The sequence below is a fragment of the Sycon ciliatum genome, chromosome 1 (genome assembly GCF_964019385.1).
Source record: "Sycon ciliatum chromosome 1, ocSycCili1.1, whole genome shotgun sequence".
Lineage (NCBI taxonomy): Eukaryota > Metazoa > Porifera > Calcarea > Leucosolenida > Sycettidae > Sycon > Sycon ciliatum.
Genome location: NC_088643.1, coordinates 97,524,717 through 97,551,032, shown reverse-complemented (window position 1 = coordinate 97,551,032; position 26,316 = coordinate 97,524,717). Strand labels below are relative to the sequence as shown.

The following is a 26,316-nucleotide window of genomic DNA, read 5'->3' as shown; positions in this document are numbered from 1 at the left end:
AACAGTGCACTGTGTGTACGTGTAGTGCAACAAAAAAGTTCAAAAAACGCGGGAAAATCGCGGAAAACGCGGTCTTTTAAAAAATCGCAAAAAACGCGGGGAAAAAACGCGGCCGCGGAATTGCAATTTTCCCCGGGGACAGCATATGTGTACCTGAGAGAAGTAGAATAAAACTAACTCTTGTTTATTGCACCGCGCCTACCACTCGGCTACCTGTTACACTGGCACGCGAGCGAAGTGTGCTAGTACTTTTGTAAGCGCGATTTGAAGCATGCAAACGTAATATTTGTACTTTTTCCGCGTGCTCTCATCAAACTTCAAATTATTGGGCTTTGTGTTTTGATTCTCCTTGCTTTTGCCATGGCGTTTGTAATGGCTGCCTTTCCTTTCTTTGCATAGTATAGCCGTTCGATTTACTTATTTCTAGCACTGGGCTGCCAATAATGCCACTGCTGCATATTGTTCGAAGCTGGTGTTCCAAGGAGAGAGTTGCACGTCACGTTCAGTCTTTCGTGAGAAATAACACGACACAATAAGTCGAGCCTTTTGTGGAGTCTGAGATTGGTGAGTCTTGAAGAACCAGAGCACGACTCTGGGCAGCATGAGGCAGAAGGATGCAAGGGGGAAGTCGTGCTTATGCCTGAGGATGTCCAGGTGAGACGAATGTCTGTGTCACACATTTTTCATTTGTTGATTTCCGCCTGGCATGGTCACCTCAACGTTCGTGATAGATGCTCACCCACCACTCACCGTCGTGGTGTCCTCGTCAGCCACGTAAACTATTCCTTCTTGGACATCGACGATTGATTTCTCTGGGTGTGTTCGGATCGTGGAGTTGAGATTACTAGAGGAAAGATTGTATCGTGTCATTGTCTTCATGTGTTCGTTATCCATCTATGTTTTTGTTGCCCGATCTGTCTTGAGTTGGAACCATTGCTGTATATCGACAGTACTGCACGATTGACTGTGTGAGGATGCCACCTTTGAAGATACAGTCTGGTTGTACATATTGGCTGTGCAAATTTTACATTAGTATATATTTATTGCGTGTATATACCATAAAATACACAAAACACAACCCAATAGGCTGTCGAAGTGCCTACGTCACGCTGCCTGAAAACTCGTAGTTACACGTATTTACAAGGCCAAGTGGTGACAAACAAAAGTCGCGTCACCTGCGCTTGTCGTGTTTCCAACGGTCACGGCATCACTTTGACTGGGGCACGCTGGTGCAGATAGCGACTTCAAATTTTGTTTTACTTCAAGACGTTTCTCCTTCGCTCTCAAGCCATCGTGCAGTGTTTTCCTGCTGAGTGTTCACCAGCACCTGAGAGATAGGAGTTCTGGCTTTTGCTTGTCGCTGGACAAAGAAACGAGCTCAGCCCAGAGTTGGTTGATCTCAGAACTAAGAAATCAGCGATCTCTGCAATAGAAATTACAGAGACACGCATCATTGCTTCTTGGTCGGCGACTACATGTAAAGCCGAACGACAGTACAGGCACAGCAGTGGTCAAGCAAAAAATCAGCTACAACTTCTTCTTCTCTACAAAGCAAAACTACAAACTCGGCGACCAGTCGCAGTTTATTTGAAATAAATAGTCTCGCTCGCGCGCTCCTCAGTCAAAATGATGCTTTAGCTGTGTTTTACTGCATGCTGCTGCCTCTAGATACACGACAAGTGCAGGTGACGCGACTTTTGTTTGTCACCACTTGGCCAAGTAACTACGCGTTGTCAAGAAGCTGTGACGTCAGACTTCGACGGCCTATTGTCACGGTGATTTTTATTTTTCACTCCGTTATCACTGCGGTAAATCCTAGTTTATAGTATTGGACAAAGAATCTTAATCTGTCAACTATGTGTTCCCAGACCTATTCGCTGAATACATGTTCCATTCTTGAACCATGGTGCAGAATACATACGTATTTGTACTACAGTCAACTTCGCTAATAACGACTGTGGATATAATGACAATTCGCGAATAACGACAGAATTTTCATGCCCAGCGCAAAGTCTCATCCCACTGTAATACATATAATGAGATTTCGGGTATAACGATACTTCACGAATAAGGACCAATTTGTGATGCCCGCCGAGTGTCGTTATAAGCGAAGTTGACTGTATATTTCTGCAATTGCGAATTGCACCAAATTATTGTAATATCCTAAGTAAAGTAACATAATACAATTATCAATGGTGAGTATGCGTCATAGTTCCAGCCTGCATAGATTAGACTCAAAAATCTGACGAAGATACACTTCAATAGGAAACAACAGCTTTTTCTTATTAAAAATTGCAAAATTTCATGTATCGATGCCTCTCCAAAAAAAAACTCATGTGACGCCAAACATATCGGTGACCCCCACCCAATGTTTTGGACAATCAACATAAGCACTACCCAAGGGACAAATTCCCAAGTTTATATATGAGCCCCAGCCAGCAGAAACCTGAACATGTGTAATTTTTTCAAAAATTATTTTTTCCCTCCAAATTGTTTCTACACTATTAATCATTCAAGTTATCAAGTTTGATGACAATCTGATAAGCGAAAGCATGGAAAATAGAGTTTGAAGTCACACAGGTCAAGATTCCGTACAGTTGGCGCAGCATCCATGCCTAGTGATTCCATGCAAGTTGATCCTACAGTTTCTGATTGTGATGTGGAACAGGTACATGTAAGTAAATAGAATGCAAATCAGGCTTGCCCTCTTGGTGCTGCAGGCATGAGTTGTTCAGAAGTGTGACGATATTCCGTATACATCACTACCTTCTTTACAACACCAGAGTGCAAAACGATGATTGGTGGCTGGCCTTCCAAATTGTGTTCAGGGACCTCTGTGCTGGTAGTTTGAGCGTTGTGACAAAGCTTGCCATACTGATAGATGTGCTCACCAATACCACAGACATCCACTCTCTTGCACACTTTCACTCAGACCATGATTTCAGCATAATTGTATTTCAATGATATGAGCGAATACTCGCGTTTTGTAGCACGTGAAGATGTTGCCCGAAAGCGTTCAGCCGGTTTGAGTTTTTAGGTATCCCCTTTCTCAGCACAGGCAGCAGCCAGCTTGGCGTCATCTGGCAAGGTAGAGTACTGATAATACTACGCTCTGTTTTGCGCCGTGAGAAGCCCTCCATCAGTGTCTGCAGCATCATTGTTGTCGATGTAGAAATACGGATCGCTCAGCGGGACGACATTCTGCTTCTCCTCGCAGTCGCTATTACTCCAGCACTGACTATCGTCGCCACCAGTATCCAGTGTCGATTTTATGAGGGCTCCTCGTTGCTATGCATATGAGACTCGCCACTGCTGGACAAGCTCAGCAAGATCGCCACCAAACAAATAATTCCGATCGCGAACTAACTTTCAGCGCCGCTCCGTACAGGGAGTCTCGCGCTGACAACTCTGGACCTAAGTCTTTGTCGCGACACCTGTCGCCATCGCTGTGTCTAAACTCAACCTCCGTGTGACGAGCTCTCACCTAGCGCTAAAATCAATTGACCAGAGACATTTGAAGACACTTGAAACTCCTTTGACAACAAAGACACCCACTCGATCGAAAAAGAATCTTCAAAAGCCAGCTCACTGCGCGTCCCCAACTTTGACGTCACATTTTGATGATTGATATCAAGTACACAAGTGCTGGTTTTCGCTGGCCGGGGCTCATATATAAACTTTCCATGTTTTTTTAATTTTTGGAGTTTGGTGGTCTGGGCCTCCTTAATTTGCCACCTTGAAACGGCTACAAGAATGGCGAACGGACCTCATCTTTACCTTCAATTTAGGAAAATTTAGGATGAGTCTTGGTTTGAAATTTTGACAAAGTCTGGCTCCCGGCACCAGCGATCACCGGCGCGAACAGTTCACAAACCACTTTTGGTCAAAATTGTACGGGATCGGCGCCGAGGCAGATCGCAAGAGTTGGGCACTGTCCAACTTTGCCGGCGGTCCCTTCACGATATTTTACCGTATGATTTTGTTACGACTGCACTGGTTCACATAATCGCAATGCGCCAGGATAAGTTGCCAGAGGCACACTCCCGTTGACTCCCGGCGCGTACCGGCGATATGTGAACCAACCCTTTGAGCTTTGTCATCCAATGATTCTTCACCAAGGAGTAAATGCGATGCTTTTGCTCGAAAGCCCAGGTCTTCAAACGACGTTGATCCCCAATTTGTAATGAACTGAAAACATTGGGTCGATTTCTGTATTGCTGGTGGTGAGAGTGTTAAATTGAAATGCGACTTGCTACAATGGCTTCTTCTTGTCCTGAGCTTTCTAATAAACAATGGATCATGAATATCCATTACATACGGAGTTTTGAGCAGATCATCCCATCACATTGCAAATGCCAACAATTCTGTGTAACGGATGAGGAAAGTGTGAATGGCATGTTCCAAGATGGGTGACTTACAGAATTCTTGTTGTTTTCGGTATTCCACCAGGCACCATTGTTAATCCGAGAGAGGAGCAATCTACAGTGTTACTAGGTGCACCAGAACACGTACATGATGCAGGACAACTCATCACTGTAGTACCGGTGAGTACATAGTAGCAGATGACCAATGACAGTACAGTGTGGATTGACATCTGTTAGAAACAGAACACGAAGATGTTGGGCGCAGCCATTGTCACATTATGCTCTCATATTATTGGGTTCTTGCAGATAAATACAAACAAACAACAAACATGTTTAGCACCGCTCGATTAGTCACATAATCTTTACCCACATCTGGAAACCAATAAGGCCAATAATGCTGACTACGAGGGCATTAGTCCTAAGTTAATTCAGCGTAAGGCCACCATTTCCTTTTTCGTTGTTAACGTCCGCGCCTGCGTACCTTTTTGCCTCCGACCGAAAAAAACAAGAAAGTAGTAGTACCAATAATATACGAAGTTGTAAATACATGATTGTGTAGTTTCACAGTGTGCCGATCATGACCTTAAACTTATAATCTTGCCTCCCGGGCATGCCTTTGTCTTGTGTTCTTTTTCTTTTTTTGTTGGCTTTTAAATATCGTACGGTGTGTGTCCTAGTAAAAATCCAGATGTAATGAATTCATGACATGCTAACTCCATGCTATGTACCTGTTTTGTTGGATTCATCAGGCATGTGCTCCAATGTACCATCAAAGAGTGTTGTTCTATGCCTGCAAGTGCCGTTAGACCCAGAAATATTGTATATATCACATGCTTTACTGGTCAAAATGTTTGATTGGGGTTTCCAGTTTTTGGAATGGGCTTTTGGTATTTTTTCGCCCTCCCGCGTACCTTTTCGCGAAAAAAGGACGTTACACAATGAATTAACAAAGGGTGGCCTAATGCATCACACAAGGAGCGAGGCCACATTCCCTTCCACTAATCTACCAACACTAAAACATCCACGTCCTAGCCCTATCTTTGAATGAAATCGCCAGGGACCACAACACGCTGACAACAGCACCAGGGGACGAGAAATACAAGTCATGAACTGATCCTCGGCACCAAATCAACAATTACGTCAACAGTCGCGCAAGATATCATGCTCTCTGAAGCCCTTCATGTACGGAAAATGTACGCCGACTGAATTTGATATCGACTCACCTCAAATTCCATAATTCTCCGGGCTATGACTTTGGTCTCCTTTTGACGATTTTTTCAATCTTGGGCTTCCTGGAAAGCTCGTTGCAAGAGGAGCCTACCCTTGCCATCACGAATGTCAAAACCCTGGCGCTATATCCCAGTGTCTTAGTTGCCACGCCAATAATCCAACAGAAGTCGTCTTGCCATTTCGCTCTCAGCCTTGCTCGTAACAACTAATTATTACTTCAAAAGGTGCACAAACTGCCACTAGTCCGTATGCCATTTTGAACGTGTTTCACCGTCACTACATGCCCAGAATGATGGGGAAATCCCTCATTCAAATCTGCGCACGCTGCTATTGCGCGACATTCGCCGCGATTCGACTTTCAGGCTTCGTAACTCTGGAACCACACATCGGTGCGCTTCCACGATTGTTTCAATGGACAGCCGGGAATATTCTTTTCGACCTACATGTACAATTTTTATTTCTTGGAAATATAACAGGACTGACTGAGGCACGATCTATTGAAATGTTGTACACAAAGGGGACTATTTTATTTATGGTATCATGAGGTGTAGATTATTAAATCTAAAACTAATACAAGAAACACTGATATTCTAAAGATAGCACTATTGGAGGCGTGATTACATGAGCAGCAAGCAGTGTGCAATGTTTGTGAGTACTCGTAGATCTGCTGTACTCAAGCATTTGGTGTCCAACCCCCAGTGTTTGCAATTGTATGATGATTCCTGCTTCAGTGTGGTGTGCTATGCTAGTAGTTTTCGTCTACTCTCCGTATTAGAAGCCGTGTTTATTCGTACTCGTGATCCAGATTTATGAATGCAGAAGGAATTCGTTACAGCACTCACACTCTTCACTTAACATACCAACACTCACACACCCACTCATGTACATGTACCTTTCTTCTCACCTGCATTTCTCCAATCTACACTTGCTTTCACACTGCTCGCTGCTCATGTAATCACGCCTCCAATAGTGCTTGCTTTAGAATATCAGTGCTTCTTGTATTTGTTTTAGATCTAACAAAGGAAACTGTGACATTTGGACTACTTTAGGACAAATAGCTTCCAAATACTTATTGAAACTCGGATGTTGAGCCAATAATAAATGTAGAAAGGAAGAGGACATATGGATACGAGTTAAGAGTAACTCTCCATCACTGTAACCAGATACTATATACAGTAAAAAAGTGCAACAACTGGGCACAATTGGAAGGCTGTCGGTTAGCGCTACGGAAATGTGTTGAAGCTAGGTGTCAGGACGTCAAATGTCTCAGTACTTTGTTAGTTTTGTGCCTAGTTGTAGCACTTTCTGACTGTAGAGTATCTGGTTACAGTGATGGAGAGTTACTCATAACTCGTATCCATATGTCCTCTTCCTTAAAACTTTTTGACGTTTATATTTGCTATTTAACTCGGATGGGGAGCCAATTAAATTATTGTGAAAAGACTGTATAAGATCTGGTTACGTTGGTGAACAGTTAGTCATAACTCGTAACATTAATTTTTGTCTTTCTTCTTTTCACAATATTTGCTATTATTATTCATTCTCACTTTCTTTTGTTGGTAATACACATATGCAACGCGTATAATTCTCATACCCTTGTTTTGTGCACACCTTTATGAGAAGTATCACACTTTGATATTTTAGTGCTGTCACTGTACCTTGCTACTTTGGCCTTGACAGATTATGTATCTAATATTGACTGAGTACGAGGTCAATATAGGAAATAAAAGCCGAGTAAAAGACCGAGGCGAAGCCGAGGTCTTTTACGAGGTTTTATTTCCTATACTGACCAAGTACGAAGTCAATATTAGATTTATCACGACAAACAGTCCGTATTTCAAATTCCAGAACGATAACCTCATGAATCCCGGTTTTATGATTGCACAACGTTGCACCATCACCTACTCATGCAGTGACAATGCTGCACTAGGCACCGTTCAACTGCGCAACCCCTAACTTGCCTAAGCAGTCAAATATAAGCAGTCAATATAGCCCTAAGGAGTGAAATATGCAGGAATATTTGACTGCTTAGGTATGGCAAAATTCTATGCGAGTCAATACTAAGGGAGTGATAAGCTAGCATATTTTTTTGCATAATTCCTACCAAAATCGAATATTAGAAGCGGTGAGGCCTCCTGCAGTTTCATACAGAATTACAGATGGAGCGGACTCGCTCCCTTCTATTTACACTGCAACGTTCGAACACATTTTCGTAGTTAAAACAACGTTTCGGCATATAGCCCTCATCAGGTTTGCAATGATGTGCACTCTACAAAGGAGCAGCAAATATACTGTGCTGTGCTGTGTTTGCGCCAAATGTGTCAGCTACAAAGGTGGCGAAAGGGATTGGTGATATATTAATATCCAGATACGATAATATATTCACAGTAGTGCCCAGCCAGCATTAGTGTTTACTTGCGGCCGCAAGTTGCGGATTTCAACAGCTTCTCGCAGTTTTCTGCTTGCTCTGTCGCCTGCCCTTGCCAGGACTGACACAGCCGAGAACACACTATCCGCAGCAGCTATACTCTCGCCAGAATGTTTGTCGCGCACGTGGTCACCCCATGGCTTATCGAGAGTGCGACGGCGTGCCTCGCCATTGTGCTCCCGAATTCTTGTTTCCAAGGAGCGTTCCGTCTCCCCAACATACGTTTCCCGGCACCATTTGCATTGCAATTCGTAGACTACATTCTTTGTCATACATACTCGTTCGCCTCCAGACTGACAGGTAATGCAAGGCCCTAGTGGACGTCCTCTTCGTCTTTTTTCAGTAATGTTGGGCTCGTTTACGCACTTGGGTGGTGACAGCGCCGAACGGCACAGTTGACGCCTGAGGCTGCCCGAGTGCTCGTATACGACACGTACCGGCAACTTGTATTTCCGTATTGCTTTGTTCACATGGTGGTGTACTTCATCGGACTTGAACGGTAGTTTAAGGAAGGCAGAGCGAGGATTACCGCGTCGTCTACGCCGAGGTTTCCTGGCAGCTTCCCTTGCTTCCGATATGATACTGGCTGGGTAGTTATTTATGCGCAGTTGTTTGTGTATTTTTTGTTCGCTCTCGGCTTGCATCATGGGGTTAGACGATAGTCGCTGTGCCCTTAGGAATTGAGATTGAGCGACGGCTAACTTGATGTGGTGAGGAACTGCCGATGAATAATCCACCAGTAGGCCACTACTGCATGCCTTCTGGAACAATTTGAATGACAGCTCTCCGGTTTGCCCAACTGCGATCGTTACGTCCATGTAGTCTATGCAGCCACTGTCACAACTTAATTCATGCGTGAATTTGATACGTTCGTGGCTGGCGTTGAATCTTTCTATGAGCTCCAGAAGGCGCTGCCTACCATGTGTCCATAGGATGATGATATCGTCGATGTATCGTCTGAACAGAATAGGCTGGAAGGGTGAGTCCTGAAGAAGTCGTGTCTCAATGGTGTGCATAAACAGGATGGCAAATGGAGGTGCCAGGTTGTTCCCCATAGCAACCCCATCTAGCTGGTGGTAGATCTGTCTGCCAAATCTGAAGTAGTTATGACTCAGAACAAACTTCAGTAGTGTCCTGACTTGGGTCACGCTCAGCCCGAGCATATCAACTCTGTTATAGTGTTGCTCTAGCACGTCACTAACGGCATTCACGCCCTCTTCGATCGGTATGCTGGGATACAAACCCACCACATCCATCGTAGCCAGAATCGTTCCAGGAGGTGCTTTAAGGCCAGGGTATATGGTGCGGATATTGTCTAGCGCGTCTTTGGTGTTGATGAGGTGCGATGGGACAAATGCAAGCAGTTGATGCAATATGCGTTCGAGAACCACCGAAATTCCTGTGACTGGACTGTCACAAGCAGAGACAACAGGTCGGAGGGGCAAATTTTGCTTGTGGTCCTTTGGAAGACCGTATAGTTCCGGGAATCGTGTGTCATGAGGGAGTATTGCAGTCAGAAGATCAGGATCCATATTCGTGCATTGCTCTTCCAGTATGGATTTAACCTCTTTCTCATACGCAGTGATAGTTACATCCACTTTTCTGTACATAGTGCTGTCAGACAGAAGTGCCTCTGCCTTCTCCAGGTAGAGTTCCTGTTTCATAGCTACTAGCTTCTTGCTCTTGTCGGATTGCTTTATCACTACACTGGGGTCATGACGAAGTTCTCTCAGTCCGTCGCGTTCCTCTTGCGTCATATTATGCTTGGGAGGTCTTTGTTTGCCATATGCTGCCAAAACTTCGTCCTTGAAGTTGGCCATCTTTCTTTCCTCATCCTGGCTCATTCTGGGCGGTTGCTTGAAGCCATGCTTCTTTAGCTTCCACAGCCTGCGATCACACTCGGTACCGGTATCGTGGTCGTCCTCTGGCTGGTCCACACCCTGAGGCCGCGCCTGCTGCCATCTCAAAGTGTAGGCCATCCGTTCTACGGAGGTGACCACTTCTGATTTCTCACGACTGGTTAACTTGCCCGTGGACGGTACAAAACCGGGTCCCAGTTCCAATACCCGTCTGGCATTGTCTGTTACACACGAGTCCATGACAAGCGTTCGCCGAGAATGCTCCATTCCCGTCCGGCCGGGACTACCCAGGGCTGTCCCACTCTGGTAGGACGACGCGGGCAAACATGCCTCATGCGCTTCCCTGGCATCTTCTTGGGCTTGAAGCCTAGACAGCTTCCATCGAAGCCTTGCATTGGTACGGATGCGCTCCTCCGTCACCACACAGCGCCGCAGGGCGCGAATACGCACGTAATCCTCCCTGGAAAACGACCAAAGCTGTTCGCAGAAGTACCGGCACTGTCTTGTACGGAAGTCCCTTTCTGCGCACTTGTCCTGTATTGCGTCGCTCAGAAGTCGGAGACAGTACTGGAAGCGTCTTTGCTGTCGAACACTCTTGTGCCTTGAGGCTGGAGGTGGCCGAACCGATTGCGTGATGAACCGTGGGATGATACGCTCCCGCCGGCATTGAAGAAGAAACGACAACTGGCACTGGCTCCTCTGGAGTTTGCACCCCCATTGCAAGTATCGCCATGGCGCCTCGCTCCTAGAAGAGGAGAACCAAGAGATTAGAAGCGGTGAGGCCTCCTGCAGTTTCATACAGAATTACAGATGGAGCGGACTCGCTCCCTTCTATTTACACTGCAACGTTCGAACACATTTTCGTAGTTAAAACAACGTTTCGGCATATAGCCCTCATCAGGTTTGCAATGATGTGCACTCTACAAAGGAGCAGCAAATATACTGTGCTGTGCTGTGTTTGCGCCAAATGTGTCAGCTACAAAGGTGGCGAAAGGGATTGGTGATATATTAATATCCAGATACGATAATATATTCACAGTAGTGCCCAGCCAGCATTAGTGTTTACTTGCGGCCGCAAGTTGCGGATTTCAACAGCTTCTCGCAGTTTTCTGCTTGCTCTGTCGCCTGCCCTTGCCAGGACTGACACAGCCGAGAACACACTATCCGCAGCAGCTATACTCTCGCCAGAATGTTTGTCGCGCACGTGGTCACCCCATGGCTTATCGAGAGTGCGACGGCGTGCCTCGCCATTGTGCTCCCGAATTCTTGTTTCCAAGGAGCGTTCCGTCTCCCCAACATACGTTTCCCGGCACCATTTGCATTGCAATTCGTAGACTACATTCTTTGTCATACATACTCGTTCGCCTCCAGACTGACAGGTAATGCAAGGCCCTAGTGGACGTCCTCTTCGTCTTTTTTCAGTAATGTTGGGCTCGTTTACGCACTTGGGTGGTGACAGCGCCGAACGGCACAGTTGACGCCTGAGGCTGCCCGAGTGCTCGTATACGACACGTACCGGCAACTTGTATTTCCGTATTGCTTTGTTCACATGGTGGTGTACTTCATCGGACTTGAACGGTAGTTTAAGGAAGGCAGAGCGAGGATTACCGCGTCGTCTACGCCGAGGTTTCCTGGCAGCTTCCCTTGCTTCCGATATGATACTGGCTGGGTAGTTATTTATGCGCAGTTGTTTGTGTATTTTTTGTTCGCTCTCGGCTTGCATCATGGGGTTAGACGATAGTCGCTGTGCCCTTAGGAATTGAGATTGAGCGACGGCTAACTTGATGTGGTGAGGAACTGCCGATGAATAATCCACCAGTAGGCCACTACTGCATGCCTTCTGGAACAATTTGAATGACAGCTCTCCGGTTTGCCCAACTGCGATCGTTACGTCCATGTAGTCTATGCAGCCACTGTCACAACTTAATTCATGCGTGAATTTGATACGTTCGTGGCTGGCGTTGAATCTTTCTATGAGCTCCAGAAGGCGCTGCCTACCATGTGTCCATAGGATGATGATATCGTCGATGTATCGTCTGAACAGAATAGGCTGGAAGGGTGAGTCCTGAAGAAGTCGTGTCTCAATGGTGTGCATAAACAGGATGGCAAATGGAGGTGCCAGGTTGTTCCCCATAGCAACCCCATCTAGCTGGTGGTAGATCTGTCTGCCAAATCTGAAGTAGTTATGACTCAGAACAAACTTCAGTAGTGTCCTGACTTGGGTCACGCTCAGCCCGAGCATATCAACTCTGTTATAGTGTTGCTCTAGCACGTCACTAACGGCATTCACGCCCTCTTCGATCGGTATGCTGGGATACAAACCCACCACATCCATCGTAGCCAGAATCGTTCCAGCAGGTGCTTTAAGGCCAGGGTATATGGTGCGGATATTGTCTAGCGCGTCTTTGGTGTTGATGAGGTGCGATGGGACAAATGCAAGCAGTTGATGCAATATGCGTTCGAGAACCACCGAAATTCCTGTGACTGGACTGTCACAAGCAGAGACAACAGGTCGGAGGGGCAAATTTTGCTTGTGGTCCTTTGGAAGACCGTATAGTTCCGGGAATCGTGTGTCATGAGGGAGTATTGCAGTCAGAAGATCAGGATCCATATTCGTGCATTGCTCTTCCAGTATGGATTTAACCTCTTTCTCATACGCAGTGATAGTTACATCCACTTTTCTGTACATAGTGCTGTCAGACAGAAGTGCCTCTGCCTTCTCCAGGTAGAGTTCCTGTTTCATAGCTACTAGCTTCTTGCTCTTGTCGGATTGCTTTATCACTACACTGGGGTCATGACGAAGTTCTCTCAGTCCGTCGCGTTCCTCTTGCGTCATATTATGCTTGGGAGGTCTTTGTTTGCCATATGCTGCCAAAACTTCGTCCTTGAAGTTGGCCATCTTTCTTTCCTCATCCTGGCTCATTCTGGGCGGTTGCTTGAAGCCATGCTTCTTTAGCTTCCACAGCCTGCGATCACACTCGGTACCGGTATCGTGGTCGTCCTCTGGCTGGTCCACACCCTGAGGCCGCGCCTGCTGCCATCTCAAAGTGTAGGCCATCCGTTCTACGGAGGTGACCACTTCTGATTTCTCACGACTGGTTAACTTGCCCGTGGACGGTACAAAACCGGGTCCCAGTTCCAATACCCGTCTGGCATTGTCTGTTACACACGAGTCCATGACAAGCGTTCGCCGAGAATGCTCCATTCCCGTCCGGCCGGGACTACCCAGGGCTGTCCCACTCTGGTAGGACGACGCGGGCAAACATGCCTCATGCGCTTCCCTGGCATCTTCTTGGGCTTGAAGCCTAGACAGCTTCCATCGAAGCCTTGCATTGGTACGGATGCGCTCCTCCGTCACCACACAGCGCCGCAGGGCGCGAATACGCACGTAATCCTCCCTGGAAAACGACCAAAGCTGTTCGCAGAAGTACCGGCACTGTCTTGTACGGAAGTCCCTTTCTGCGCACTTGTCCTGTATTGCGTCGCTCAGAAGTCGGAGACAGTACTGGAAGCGTCTTTGCTGTCGAACACTCTTGTGCCTTGAGGCTGGAGGTGGCCGAACCGATTGCGTGATGAACCGTGGGATGATACGCTCCCGCCGGCATTGAAGAAGAAACGACAACTGGCACTGGCTCCTCTGGAGTTTGCACCCCCATTGCAAGTATCGCCATGGCGCCTCGCTCCTAGAAGAGGAGAACCAAGAGATTAGAAGCGGTGAGGCCTCCTGCAGTTTCATACAGAATTACAGATGGAGCGGACTCGCTCCCTTCTATTTACACTGCAACGTTCGAACACATTTTCGTAGTTAAAACAACGTTTCGGCATATAGCCCTCATCAGGTTTGCAATGATGTGCACTCTACAAAGGAGCAGCAAATATACTGTGCTGTGCTGTGTTTGCGCCAAATGTGTCAGCTACAAAGGTGGCGAAAGGGATTGGTGATATATTAATATCCAGATACGATAATATATTCACAGTAGTGCCCAGCCAGCATTAGTGTTTACTTGCGGCCGCAAGTTGCGGATTTCAACAGCTTCTCGCAGTTTTCTGCTTGCTCTGTCGCCTGCCCTTGCCAGGACTGACACAGCCGAGAACACACTATCCGCAGCAGCTATACTCTCGCCAGAATGTTTGTCGCGCACGTGGTCACCCCATGGCTTATCGAGAGTGCGACGGCGTGCCTCGCCATTGTGCTCCCGAATTCTTGTTTCCAAGGAGCGTTCCGTCTCCCCAACATACGTTTCCCGGCACCATTTGCATTGCAATTCGTAGACTACATTCTTTGTCATACATACTCGTTCGCCTCCAGACTGACAGGTAATGCAAGGCCCTAGTGGACGTCCTCTTCGTCTTTTTTCAGTAATGTTGGGCTCGTTTACGCACTTGGGTGGTGACAGCGCCGAACGGCACAGTTGACGCCTGAGGCTGCCCGAGTGCTCGTATACGACACGTACCGGCAACTTGTATTTCCGTATTGCTTTGTTCACATGGTGGTGTACTTCATCGGACTTGAACGGTAGTTTAAGGAAGGCAGAGCGAGGATTACCGCGTCGTCTACGCCGAGGTTTCCTGGCAGCTTCCCTTGCTTCCGATATGATACTGGCTGGGTAGTTATTTATGCGCAGTTGTTTGTGTATTTTTTGTTCGCTCTCGGCTTGCATCATGGGGTTAGACGATAGTCGCTGTGCCCTTAGGAATTGAGATTGAGCGACGGCTAACTTGATGTGGTGAGGAACTGCCGATGAATAATCCACCAGTAGGCCACTACTGCATGCCTTCTGGAACAATTTGAATGACAGCTCTCCGGTTTGCCCAACTGCGATCGTTACGTCCATGTAGTCTATATGGACGTAACGATCGCAGTTGGGCAAACCGGAGAGCTGTCATTCAAATTGTTCCAGAAGGCATGCAGTAGTGGCCTACTGGTGGATTATTCATCGGCAGTTCCTCACCACATCAAGTTAGCCGTCGCTCAATCTCAATTCCTAAGGGCACAGCGACTATCGTCTAACCCCATGATGCAAGCCGAGAGCGAACAAAAAATACACAAACAACTGCGCATAAATAACTACCCAGCCAGTATCATATCGGAAGCAAGGGAAGCTGCCAGGAAACCTCGGCGTAGACGACGCGGTAATCCTCGCTCTGCCTTCCTTAAACTACCGTTCAAGTCCGATGAAGTACACCACCATGTGAACAAAGCAATACGGAAATACAAGTTGCCGGTACGTGTCGTATACGAGCACTCGGGCAGCCTCAGGCGTCAACTGTGCCGTTCGGCGCTGTCACCACCCAAGTGCGTAAACGAGCCCAACATTACTGAAAAAAGACGAAGAGGACGTCCACTAGGGCCTTGCATTACCTGTCAGTCTGGAGGCGAACGAGTATGTATGACAAAGAATGTAGTCTACGAATTGCAATGCAAATGGTGCCGGGAAACGTATGTTGGGGAGACGGAACGCTCCTTGGAAACAAGAATTCGGGAGCACAATGGCGAGGCACGCCGTCGCACTCTCGATAAGCCATGGGGTGACCACGTGCGCGACAAACATTCTGGCGAGAGTATAGCTGCTGCGGATAGTGTGTTCTCGGCTGTGTCAGTCCTGGCAAGGGCAGGCGACAGAGCAAGCAGAAAACTGCGAGAAGCTGTTGAAATCCGCAACTTGCGGCCGCAAGTAAACACTAATGCTGGCTGGGCACTACTGTGAATATATTATCGTATCTGGATATTAATATATCACCAATCCCTTTCGCCACCTTTGTAGCTGACACATTTGGCGCAAACACAGCACAGCACAGTATATTTGCTGCTCCTTTGTAGAGTGCACATCATTGCAAACCTGATGAGGGCTATATGCCGAAACGTTGTTTTAACTACGAAAATGTGTTCGAACGTTGCAGTGTAAATAGAAGGGAGCGAGTCCGCTCCATCTGTAATTCTGTATGAAACTGCAGGAGGCCTCACCGCTTCTAATCTCTTGGTTCTCCTCTTCTAGGAGCGAGGCGCCATGGCGATACTTGCAATGGGGGTGCAAACTCCAGAGGAGCCAGTGCCAGTTGTCGTTTCTTCTTCAATGCCGGCGGGAGCGTATCATCCCACGGTTCATCACGCAATCGGTTCGGCCACCTCCAGCCTCAAGGCACAAGAGTGTTCGACAGCAAAGACGCTTCCAGTACTGTCTCCGACTTCTGAGCGACGCAATACAGGACAAGTGCGCAGAAAGGGACTTCCGTACAAGACAGTGCCGGTACTTCTGCGAACAGCTTTGGTCGTTTTCCAGGGAGGATTACGTGCGTATTCGCGCCCTGCGGCGCTGTGTGGTGACGGAGGAGCGCATCCGTACCAATGCAAGGCTTCGATGGAAGCTGTCTAGGCTTCAAGCCCAAGAAGATGCCAGGGAAGCGCATGAGGCATGTTTGCCCGCGTCGTCCTACCAGAGTGGGACAGCCCTGGGTAGTCCCGGCCGGACGGGAATGGAGCATTCTCGGCGAACGCTTGTCATGGACTCGTGTGTAACAGACAATGCCAGACGGGTATTGGAACTGGGACCCGGTTTTGTACCGTCCACGGGCAAGTTAACCAGTCGTGAGAAATCAGAAGTGGTCACCTCCGTAGAACGGATGGCCTACACTTTGAGATGGCAGCAGGCGCGGCCTCAGGGTGTGGACCAGCCAGAGGACGACCACGATACCGGTACCGAGTGTGATCGCAGGCTGTGGAAGCTAAAGAAGCATGGCTTCAAGCAACCGCCCAGAATGAGCCAGGATGAGGAAAGAAAGATGGCCAACTTCAAGGACGAAGTTTTGGCAGCATATGGCAAACAAAGACCTCCCAAGCATAATATGACGCAAGAGGAACGCGACGGACTGAGAGAACTTCGTCATGACCCCAGTGTAGTGATAAAGCAATCCGACAAGAGCAAGAAGCTAGTAGCTATGAAACAGGAACTCTACCTGGAGAAGGCAGAGGCACTTCTGTCTGACAGCACTATGTACAGAAAAGTGGATGTAACTATCACTGCGTATGAGAAAGAGGTTAAATCCATACTGGAAGAGCAATGCACGAATATGGATCCTGATCTTCTGACTGCAATACTCCCTCATGACACACGATTCCCGGAACTATACGGTCTTCCAAAGGACCACAAGCAAAATTTGCCCCTCCGACCTGTTGTCTCTGCTTGTGACAGTCCAGTCACAGGAATTTCGGTGGTTCTCGAACGCATATTGCATCAACTGCTTGCATTTGTCCCATCGCACCTCATCAACACCAAAGACGCGCTAGACAATATCCGCACCATATACCCTGGCCTTAAAGCACCTGCTGGAACGATTCTGGCTACGATGGATGTGGTGGGTTTGTATCCCAGCATACCGATCGAAGAGGGCGTGAATGCCGTTAGTGACGTGCTAGAGCAACACTATAACAGAGTTGATATGCTCGGGCTGAGCGTGACCCAAGTCAGGACACTACTGAAGTTTGTTCTGAGTCATAACTACTTCAGATTTGGCAGACAGATCTACCACCAGCTAGATGGGGTTGCTATGGGGAACAACCTGGCACCTCCATTTGCCATCCTGTTTATGCACACCATTGAGACACGACTTCTTCAGGACTCACCCTTCCAGCCTATTCTGTTCAGACGATACATCGACGATATCATCATCCTATGGACACATGGTAGGCAGCGCCTTCTGGAGCTCATAGAAAGATTCAACGCCAGCCACGAACGTATCAAATTCACGCATGAATTAAGTTGTGACAGTGGCTGCATAGACTACATGGACGTAACGATCGCAGTTGGGCAAACCGGAGAGCTGTCATTCAAATTGTTCCAGAAGGCATGCAGTAGTGGCCTACTGGTGGATTATTCATCGGCAGTTCCTCACCACATCAAGTTAGCCGTCGCTCAATCTCAATTCCTAAGGGCACAGCGACTATCGTCTAACCCCATGATGCAAGCCGAGAGCGAACAAAAAATACACAAACAACTGCGCATAAATAACTACCCAGCCAGTATCATATCGGAAGCAAGGGAAGCTGCCAGGAAACCTCGGCGTAGACGACGCGGTAATCCTCGCTCTGCCTTCCTTAAACTACCGTTCAAGTCCGATGAAGTACACCACCATGTGAACAAAGCAATACGGAAATACAAGTTGCCGGTACGTGTCGTATACGAGCACTCGGGCAGCCTCAGGCGTCAACTGTGCCGTTCGGCGCTGTCACCACCCAAGTGCGTAAACGAGCCCAACATTACTGAAAAAAGACGAAGAGGACGTCCACTAGGGCCTTGCATTACCTGTCAGTCTGGAGGCGAACGAGTATGTATGACAAAGAATGTAGTCTACGAATTGCAATGCAAATGGTGCCGGGAAACGTATGTTGGGGAGACGGAACGCTCCTTGGAAACAAGAATTCGGGAGCACAATGGCGAGGCACGCCGTCGCACTCTCGATAAGCCATGGGGTGACCACGTGCGCGACAAACATTCTGGCGAGAGTATAGCTGCTGCGGATAGTGTGTTCTCGGCTGTGTCAGTCCTGGCAAGGGCAGGCGACAGAGCAAGCAGAAAACTGCGAGAAGCTGTTGAAATCCGCAACTTGCGGCCGCAAGTAAACACTAATGCTGGCTGGGCACTACTGTGAATATATTATCGTATCTGGATATTAATATATCACCAATCCCTTTCGCCACCTTTGTAGCTGACACATTTGGCGCAAACACAGCACAGCACAGTATATTTGCTGCTCCTTTGTAGAGTGCACATCATTGCAAACCTGATGAGGGCTATATGCCGAAACGTTGTTTTAACTACGAAAATGTGTTCGAACGTTGCAGTGTAAATAGAAGGGAGCGAGTCCGCTCCATCTGTAATTCTGTATGAAACTGCAGGAGGCCTCACCGCTTCTAATCTCTTGGTTCTCCTCTTCTAGGAGCGAGGCGCCATGGCGATACTTGCAATGGGGGTGCAAACTCCAGAGGAGCCAGTGCCAGTTGTCGTTTCTTCTTCAATGCCGGCGGGAGCGTATCATCCCACGGTTCATCACGCAATCGGTTCGGCCACCTCCAGCCTCAAGGCACAAGAGTGTTCGACAGCAAAGACGCTTCCAGTACTGTCTCCGACTTCTGAGCGACGCAATACAGGACAAGTGCGCAGAAAGGGACTTCCGTACAAGACAGTGCCGGTACTTCTGCGAACAGCTTTGGTCGTTTTCCAGGGAGGATTACGTGCGTATTCGCGCCCTGCGGCGCTGTGTGGTGACGGAGGAGCGCATCCGTACCAATGCAAGGCTTCGATGGAAGCTGTCTAGGCTTCAAGCCCAAGAAGATGCCAGGGAAGCGCATGAGGCATGTTTGCCCGCGTCGTCCTACCAGAGTGGGACAGCCCTGGGTAGTCCCGGCCGGACGGGAATGGAGCATTCTCGGCGAACGCTTGTCATGGACTCGTGTGTAACAGACAATGCCAGACGGGTATTGGAACTGGGACCCGGTTTTGTACCGTCCACGGGCAAGTTAACCAGTCGTGAGAAATCAGAAGTGGTCACCTCCGTAGAACGGATGGCCTACACTTTGAGATGGCAGCAGGCGCGGCCTCAGGGTGTGGACCAGCCAGAGGACGACCACGATACCGGTACCGAGTGTGATCGCAGGCTGTGGAAGCTAAAGAAGCATGGCTTCAAGCAACCGCCCAGAATGAGCCAGGATGAGGAAAGAAAGATGGCCAACTTCAAGGACGAAGTTTTGGCAGCATATGGCAAACAAAGACCTCCCAAGCATAATATGACGCAAGAGGAACGCGACGGACTGAGAGAACTTCGTCATGACCCCAGTGTAGTGATAAAGCAATCCGACAAGAGCAAGAAGCTAGTAGCTATGAAACAGGAACTCTACCTGGAGAAGGCAGAGGCACTTCTGTCTGACAGCACTATGTACAGAAAAGTGGATGTAACTATCACTGCGTATGAGAAAGAGGTTAAATCCATACTGGAAGAGCAATGCACGAATATGGATCCTGATCTTCTGACTGCAATACTCCCTCATGACACACGATTCCCGGAACTATACGGTCTTCCAAAGGACCACAAGCAAAATTTGCCCCTCCGACCTGTTGTCTCTGCTTGTGACAGTCCAGTCACAGGAATTTCGGTGGTTCTCGAACGCATATTGCATCAACTGCTTGCATTTGTCCCATCGCACCTCATCAACACCAAAGACGCGCTAGACAATATCCGCACCATATACCCTGGCCTTAAAGCACCTGCTGGAACGATTCTGGCTACGATGGATGTGGTGGGTTTGTATCCCAGCATACCGATCGAAGAGGGCGTGAATGCCGTTAGTGACGTGCTAGAGCAACACTATAACAGAGTTGATATGCTCGGGCTGAGCGTGACCCAAGTCAGGACACTACTGAAGTTTGTTCTGAGTCATAACTACTTCAGATTTGGCAGACAGATCTACCACCAGCTAGATGGGGTTGCTATGGGGAACAACCTGGCACCTCCATTTGCCATCCTGTTTATGCACACCATTGAGACACGACTTCTTCAGGACTCACCCTTCCAGCCTATTCTGTTCAGACGATACATCGACGATATCATCATCCTATGGACACATGGTAGGCAGCGCCTTCTGGAGCTCATAGAAAGATTCAACGCCAGCCACGAACGTATCAAATTCACGCATGAATTAAGTTGTGACAGTGGCTGCATAGACTACATGGACGTAACGATCGCAGTTGGGCAAACCGGAGAGCTGTCATTCAAATTGTTCCAGAAGGCATGCAGTAGTGGCCTACTGGTGGATTATTCATCGGCAGTTCCTCACCACATCAAGTTAGCCGTCGCTCAATCTCAATTCCTAAGGGCACAGCGACTATCGTCTAACCCCATGATGCAAGCCGAGAGCGAACAAAAAATACACAAACAACTGCGCATAAATAACTACCCAGCCAGTATCATATCGGAAGCAAGGGAAGCTGCCAGGAAACCTCGGCGTAGACGACGCGGTAATCCTCGCTCTGCCTTCCTTAAACTACCGTTCAAGTCCGATGAAGTACACCACCATGTGAACAAAGCAATACGGAAATACAAGTTGCCGGTACGTGTCGTATACGAGCACTCGGGCAGCCTCAGGCGTCAACTGTGCCGTTCGGCGCTGTCACCACCCAAGTGCGTAAACGAGCCCAACATTACTGAAAAAAGACGAAGAGGACGTCCACTAGGGCCTTGCATTACCTGTCAGTCTGGAGGCGAACGAGTATGTATGACAAAGAATGTAGTCTACGAATTGCAATGCAAATGGTGCCGGGAAACGTATGTTGGGGAGACGGAACGCTCCTTGGAAACAAGAATTCGGGAGCACAATGGCGAGGCACGCCGTCGCACTCTCGATAAGCCATGGGGTGACCACGTGCGCGACAAACATTCTGGCGAGAGTATAGCTGCTGCGGATAGTGTGTTCTCGGCTGTGTCAGTCCTGGCAAGGGCAGGCGACAGAGCAAGCAGAAAACTGCGAGAAGCTGTTGAAATCCGCAACTTGCGGCCGCAAGTAAACACTAATGCTGGCTGGGCACTACTGTGAATATATTATCGTATCTGGATATTAATATATCACCAATCCCTTTCGCCACCTTTGTAGCTGACACATTTGGCGCAAACACAGCACAGCACAGTATATTTGCTGCTCCTTTGTAGAGTGCACATCATTGCAAACCTGATGAGGGCTATATGCCGAAACGTTGTTTTAACTACGAAAATGTGTTCGAACGTTGCAGTGTAAATAGAAGGGAGCGAGTCCGCTCCATCTGTAATTCAAAATCGAATAATCGCATAATAATAATAATAATAATGACAGTTCGCATTTCACTCATTGCATGAGGTCAACGCATCTGTTAACAATTTCGAGCCAAGCAGCTCTATCAGAAGCAGATTGCACAGCATCCAGAAGCGACAGATTAATGCATTGTAAGTCTTTCTTGACAACGTCGATCCATCTCAGACGTGGTCGTCCTCGGGGTCGTCGTATGTCTGTTGTGTTGATCGACATCAGGAGGGCTTGGAAAGAGGACGATTCTTCGCCTTCCCTCACTACATGGCCGAACCACAGCAGTCTCCGTTGCCTGCAGACTTGGGATAGTGGGGTCTGCTCGGTTCTGGCATACAGCGCTGTGTTCGAGATTCGTTGTGGGTACGTGATACCAATGATGGTACGTAGTTTCTTCCGGTGCCATACATTGACGACGTCGGTTAATGTTTGCGGTAAGGTCCAAAGCGCACAATTATACAGCAAGACAGGCAATATCAGGCAGGAAAACATACAGAGCCTGGAATTCAGGTTGTGGCGTTTCCATGGAATGCCTGCAAATGCCCGATTTGCAGCAGACACTCTGGCTGCTATGTCTTCTGCTGTGCCTAGCATACTCCCCAGCAGCTTCACCGATTTCCAGGAATCATCTTCCTTGGTCACAGTGAAATATTGAGTTTTTGCCACGTTCAGCTTCAGATTGTCATCCGAGAAAACGGGTTCACACACACGGACGGTTTCTTCCACAGATGATCGCTCGTTCTGATGGGCAGTGGTGTCGTCTGCGTATTGTGTGAAAGTTGCTGGTAGGTCTGACGCGGGTAGAGCTTGCTCACGGATCTTACGCATGGAACCTTCGGCGTAAGTTATAAACATTATTGGTGACATTGGGTCACCCTGGACGACGCCGATGTTTGTTGGAAATGGTTTGCTTAGTTGTTTACCAAGCTTCGTGCGGGCTGTTGTGTTTGATACTAGGACTGCAGTGGTGGACGTTGGTGCGCCAGCAGTGGCTAACCTCTCCAGAGCAACCTGACGAATGACAGTGTCAAATGCACCGCTGAAGTCCAATAGTGCCGATGAATATGACCAGTCGCCAAGTAGTGTGCGCTCACACATCGTCCTGGCGTAAAAGACACCATCCGTGGTCGATCTGCCAGGGCGGAAACCAGCTTGGCTCTCTGCCACATATGACTGCACATGGAGTGTGTGTCGTCGAGTGAGTATTGACGTCAAGATCTTACGGACGACGGAAAGGAGCATAACGGGGCGGTAGCTTTTTGGATGTCCTAGAGGCTTGCCGGCTTTGTAGATGGGAACGATGAGGCCGCAGCGCATGTCGTCAGGACAGTACTCTGTAGCTTGAACAGCGTTGAAGAAATTCGTCAGCCAGGGTGCGAAAAGGTTTTTAGCTGACTTCAAAGCATCAGCACTGATACCATCAGGACCGACAGCACCACCAGACTTCTGCTTGATAATTGCAGACCGTACTTCTTCGATTGTGAATGGATCTTCCTCATTCGATTGCTGCCTGAGGTCGAGTGGCTGGCCATCAGTGTAAAATACCGATTCATAATATTCATTAAAGGCATTAAGATTCCATGAGATGTCTGCCATGATTCTGCCGTCTGCGTCAGCAAGACGCACAGGCGCAGCCTTCTTCCCAGAGCGTAGTTGGCGTAAGTTGTTGATGGCGTTGAAGTAGGACCGTGGGTCAGGGCGTAAAGCATCTACTTCAACAGCCTTACGTTGCCAATATTGCTCGCCCTCCTTCTGTAGTATCCTTCGAATCTCGTGGAGTTTTGCAGATCTTTCAATCTTTAAAGCTTTACGTTGCTCTGGATCAGGTTCAGCGTTTATGCGGCAGTGCAGATTCTTCTGTTCAGTGGATAAGGATGCAACGCGAGGGTTCGTGCTTGCTTTCGGAGCAGAACCAGTGGGCACTTTCCCGAATGCTTCCTGCGCTGCATCATGCGTAGCCCAGACGAATCCACGTCATGCCTCATCCACGGACGCATTGTCGATGTTTGCGGAGAGTGGAAGCAGAGAAGGTAACTTCTCCTTGAGACGGTCGCAGAACAGTTTCGACGATTCAGCGGTTGGACGGTTATAGCGATTGAAACATGGGTCTTGTTGGTTGACGGTCGGATGGACTTTAGAAAGTGCGATGCCAAGAACTGCAATAACAGGGTGATGATCAGAGCGCGTGGTGAAGCCTCCAAACGATCTTGCATCTAGAACCGCGGCCATGGTGGAACGTTTTACTATCACGTAATCTATCATATTCCGCACAGGCTTTCCATCCGCATGCACTAAACCATCAGAAAACCATGTTGAGCGATGTTGCATCCTGTGCTTGAACAGTGTGTTGGTTAGCACCAGCCGGTTGTCCTCGCAAAATTCTACAAGTCTGCATCCATTTGAGTTTGATATAGTGTGTTTAGAGTAGCATCCAACAGGGCTGACAGATCCCGGCCTCGAACTCCCAACTTTAGCATTCAAATCTCCTAATATCCATAATTCGTCACGGTTCTTCGTTTTCAATACAACATTGTTGAGAAGTTCGTAGAAGTTGTCTGCTTCCTGAGGGTTGATGGTGGATCGTTGAAGAGTTGGGGCATAGCAGCACACGACCGTGACAGCTCGACTGTCAGGTCGCGGGCTGAGTACCATTCGTACAGATACAACTCGGTCAGAGTGGAACTGATACGACAGAACATTATTTGAAAATTTCTTGTTGACGAGGATGGCAACGCCAGCGCGAGACGATTGACCTCCGGACCTATACAGCTTGTGGCCATCGCCGAGGGTATCAACTCCATTGTCGGCTATCCAGGTCTCCGTAATCCCAAGGATGTCGAGCTTGTAGGCCTCGAAATCTTCGGCGAGAGTTTGTTTTTTGATTTTTGATTTTAGTGAACGGACGTTGAAAGTCGCAACTCTACATGACGGCGTACGACGACGCTTCTGGAATACGGACTCAACTGCTTCATTATGACCTCTCATCTAATCACTGCCAGTATGCGTGGCTCCAAATTGTCCTCGGGAACAGCTACTCCTGCCAAAAAGCAGGAGCTGACGGTAGTTCAAACCGCCATCCAAAAAATCCAAAAAATAATCGCATAATTTGAGGCAAATTGCATACGAATCGCATAAAATTGGAATAATCCGCCTGTTCGCATCAAATTCCATACAGTTGTACATGTTCTACAAGTACAAGTACAAGTAGATGCACCAGGAAGTCGTAGGTTTACGACTCCCTCGAGAACATGTCCAGTCCACTACAATCAGTGACGGTCGTAGCTAGGTCGGACGGTGCGTTGACCCCGTTGAACTTTTGCTACTACAGTACAACGCCCTCTACAAAAATATTCCCCTGTTATTTTGCACGGAATTATTATACATTAGCAGCATAGGTGAGCAAAATGCGGCATAATATGATAATTTTTAGCGTAAAAATAGCATAATTCTGCAATTTGTTCAGCAATGCGAAAAGCATAATTTCACGAAAATATTAGCATAATCTGTCAAGGCCTATTGCTACTCTAACTTGATTCCTATATTATTTTTGGCCTTTGTTCTTATTTTGTTCTTTAGTACAACGGTGATTCCTGAAGAGTGTTGCACGAAAACATGCTCGAACCTTCTTTTTTCCATCGCTTTTTCTCCTTGCCTTTTATATCGTTTTTCGCATCGTCTCCAGAACTTATTGTTTAATAAAGTAGTCCAAATATCACTTAAGCTCGTCCTCCTTATTGCAATTTTAAAATTGTTGTCTCCACGTCGAATATTTAAAGGAGACTGTTTTAATTTTTCATCGAAAGTTCACGAAAAGATAACAACCCATTCCTTTATTACGCTCTTGCTTGTAGCAGTTTAGCACTCTTGTGTGGGGTAGTGCCTTTGCTGTTTGCGTTCCTGAGTTGTCAGTTTGAGCACTCTGACAAGTTACGTTCCGACTTGGTTTAAATCTGGCTTTGGTAACTGTTTTTTTCATTGCTACCAGGTTCGGGCTCATTTCCTCTGTGCTGATGAATCCACAAAGGACGAAACAGTTCTGTCCGCAGATTGAGTAACAATCCATTCATAAAGCCTTTTTATCAATTTTTGTTCGAAAGTACAAATAAGATATCACGAGGTTAGGGAGGGTTCCTCTCCAGAGATACAACGAGTAACATTTTCAAACTTCATCTCCACGTAATCAATCACCACACATCTATGCAAGAACGGAATTCCTCGCTATGGTTTGGTGAATGTGGACCAAGAGCGCAGTGCGGAGAGGTGACGAATTTCAATTTATTTTCAAATGGCCGAGTTTGTCGCAACTTCTGAGTTATCTTCACCTTGCCGTTTAAGTAGAAGTAGTAGTAGTAGTATTTTACTTGTGTATACCCAACAGGCCTATGGCCTTCTTACAGGGTGCCCAAGGAGAAATTGTGAGCAGCTAGCGCGAAAAGCAGGCAAGGTACACTGGGATCGTATGATCGCTGGTAGTGCACCAAGAGCGGTCAGCACCAATAATTGAGAGACTGTAGAGGCCTGGCCGGGACATGAATAGGGGGAGAAAGAGACTACTGAATGTTTGGCCTCTGGTCTGGGAGGTAGTGTGGATAGCATCATTCCGGGTCG

At 47.7% G+C, this 26,316-nt stretch overlaps 1 protein-coding gene across 3 annotated transcripts in view; it reads right to left on the bottom strand.

The window, feature by feature from the left end:
- The window catches only part of LOC135807198 (leucine-rich repeat neuronal protein 1-like), a 466,844-nt gene that overhangs the window by 386,387 nt on the left and 54,141 nt on the right, over positions 1-26,316 (bottom strand). For 2 of the 3 annotated variants that reach the window (XM_065321211.1, XM_065321213.1), the window contains exon 3: positions 4,419-4,594. The exons of the other annotated variant lie outside the window; for it this stretch is intronic. In XM_065321211.1, coding sequence (XP_065177283.1) covers positions 4,419-4,594 — 176 coding nt within the window. The remainder of the gene's footprint in view (positions 1-4,418; positions 4,595-26,316) is intronic. 3 annotated transcript variants of the gene reach the window in all.